The sequence below is a fragment of the Cystoisospora suis genome, assembly GCF_002600585.1.
Source record: "Cystoisospora suis strain Wien I chromosome Unknown contig_218, whole genome shotgun sequence".
Lineage (NCBI taxonomy): Eukaryota > Apicomplexa > Conoidasida > Eucoccidiorida > Sarcocystidae > Cystoisospora > Cystoisospora suis.
Window position 1 is genome coordinate 110,096 of NW_027153020.1, and position 2,188 is coordinate 112,283.

The 2,188-nt window shown below is 55.5% G+C and overlaps 1 protein-coding gene across 1 annotated transcript in view; it reads right to left on the reverse strand.

Moving 5' to 3' along the window:
* The window catches only part of CSUI_000579 (b9-c2 domain-containing protein), a 3,246-nt gene extending 1,555 nt beyond the window's left edge, over positions 1–1,691 (reverse strand). The window contains exons 1-3 of the mRNA XM_068060813.1: positions 1,397–1,691; positions 592–904; positions 214–348 (exon numbers count right to left, since the gene is read on the reverse strand). Of these exons, the coding sequence (XP_067927223.1) occupies positions 214–348; positions 592–627 (171 nt within the window). The 5' untranslated portion in view covers positions 628–904; positions 1,397–1,691. The remainder of the gene's footprint in view (positions 1–213; positions 349–591; positions 905–1,396) is intronic.
* Between the last annotated feature and the right edge of the window lie 497 nt (positions 1,692–2,188).

Genomic DNA, 2,188 nt, shown 5'->3' on the forward strand with positions numbered 1-2,188 from the left:
GACGATGCAAAGAATGACATGCGAGAGAACAGCAAAAATGTCATACCCGGCGGACCAGCCAGGTGCACTCCGAATGTGACCTGTACAAGAGGATCTGTCAGCGACCAGGAGCCGCACCGGGGCAGTGACTGCTGCGTGCACAGCCCAAGGGCTGTTTCAAGAGTCAAGTCTTGTATGGGCGCGCTCACCGCGTTGTTCAAAAAAACTGCTTACCTTGAAAACAAGGCTGAACGGGAAGTTCCACACAACATCATCAACGACGGGCCGCAGCGGGTGAACCATAAAATCTAGAGCAAGACGGGAAGCTGACGAAGGATAGGCGCTCTGTGAAATCGCTTGTTCTTCACCCTGCGAGACAACACAAAGTATACTGATTTGCCGGTAGTGGGCCTGCTGGAAGTGTGTACCACAACACGCCGAGAAGGTGGAGCAACAGCCTGCCACCTGGCCGAGTCCGAAAGAGTGCTCATAGCTCTCACATATGTTACACACGTCGACAGCTTCAGACTTCCAGGTCGTCAGCACAGGCCTTGCAGCTGCACAGTCTGCGGACTGCACCGCGCTGTCAATTGATCTGGGCAGCAATCTTACAGACAAAATGCTCCAGTCAGGTCCATGAACAAACATATATCTGCAGACAAGGGCCCCCGACGTCCGCCCGTCAATAGAGGCGGATATCACTTCGCCCGATACGATAACTCGGAATGTTCTCGGAGAAGGGCCTGCGCGACGGTACAAAAACACCTGCGCTTTTGAGTCCAAACAGTCACGCCCCCCGAACGCTGCGGGTAACAAGAAGCTAGGCGTTCTTGCATACTTGGGCAGCCGACCAACGAGGTTGGCAGTATGCGAGCATGGAGTCTCTTACTTTCCCCGATTGCCGACGACGAACATACTATACTCTCTGAAAAAAAAAAAAAAAGAGTCAAGCGGGAGGGCAGTCCGTCAAGCCGCCCATAAGCAAAGAAGGGTATAGTTCTCGGTCTCTACACTCCGGCAGTGGCACAGTAGCACAAAAACGCAAGCTCAAGCTGTTTGGCAGTTGCACCACCGTAGCTGCCTTCTTTTGCCAGCGACAATTCGAGCAGCACTCGGTAGTCCTCTACTGTTTCTGGTGGCTCGCTGGCCGCCATTACTACTATGTGCTATCGCCGCATGGGCGCTTCTGGGTATCGCGGAAGCGGGTTAGCGTCGGCAGTTAGTGACGTAGGACGACTTCCGAGCCTCTCTCGGTCCAAGGATCTAGCTAGTGCTGCCGCGGAAAGGGCCAGTGAGGTGTGAGGGCCAAGGTGGCCGCGAGATGCTGCAACAAGAGTGCAACGCTGCTGCTGTGTACGACGCACTAATGCACAGAACTCGTATACTAGGAGCCGCATGGACCTCATCTGAACAGTACCCGTGCCGCTCCGAGCTGGCACGGAGAGTGGCCATGAAGCCTGCCTCTCCGCCACATTCATCCTCCTGCAGTCCAAAACGGCGTGGAACCCTCGCTCTCTACGCAAAGCCGGGCTGTCTATAGCGCACCAAATGCTTTGTTCACTTAGGGAAGTTCCGCGGATACCCCTCCAGTGTGAAAGCCGGAGTGCGAAAGCTAGCCTCTCCCGCTCTACCTGCGAGCTTCCACGCTCGAATTCAGAAGCTGATAGCCGCAAAAGTGGTCCGCGAAAGCTAACTCGCCACGAAAACTTTCAAGCTGAACACCCGGAAAGTGATCGGAAACGACTCGGCCCGGAGAACCCCTTGAGGCTGTTCGTGGTGGAATCGCCAGCGTGCATGCGGCCGTGGAAGGGAATGGCCACAACCCATGAACGTACCAGGGTACGAGACACGAGTAGATCACTAGTACGCCTGGGTGCTAGGAGAGAGCTTCCCTCTAGAAAAGCGGTGAAGACCGGGCTTGCCTGATGGGAATTTTTCATTGTGAGGGGACGACCCAGGTAGCGGACAATCCGCCTCGGAACAGCAAGTCCCGGTACCACATCGCGTGGGACAGGAGCGACAGGAAGACGAAAGGCGTTTGAGCGGCAGCTTCTCGTGCGTGCTCGTGCCCCGTTATCGGCAGCAACCTGGAAGGGGGGGCCCATTATACCTGCCACGTGTAGTGGTGTGTCACTACCGGACGACCACGCTTGTTGCGTCGGTAATTGGATTGAAACAATCCCTCGTTTTCACACGGTCAGAAGTCACT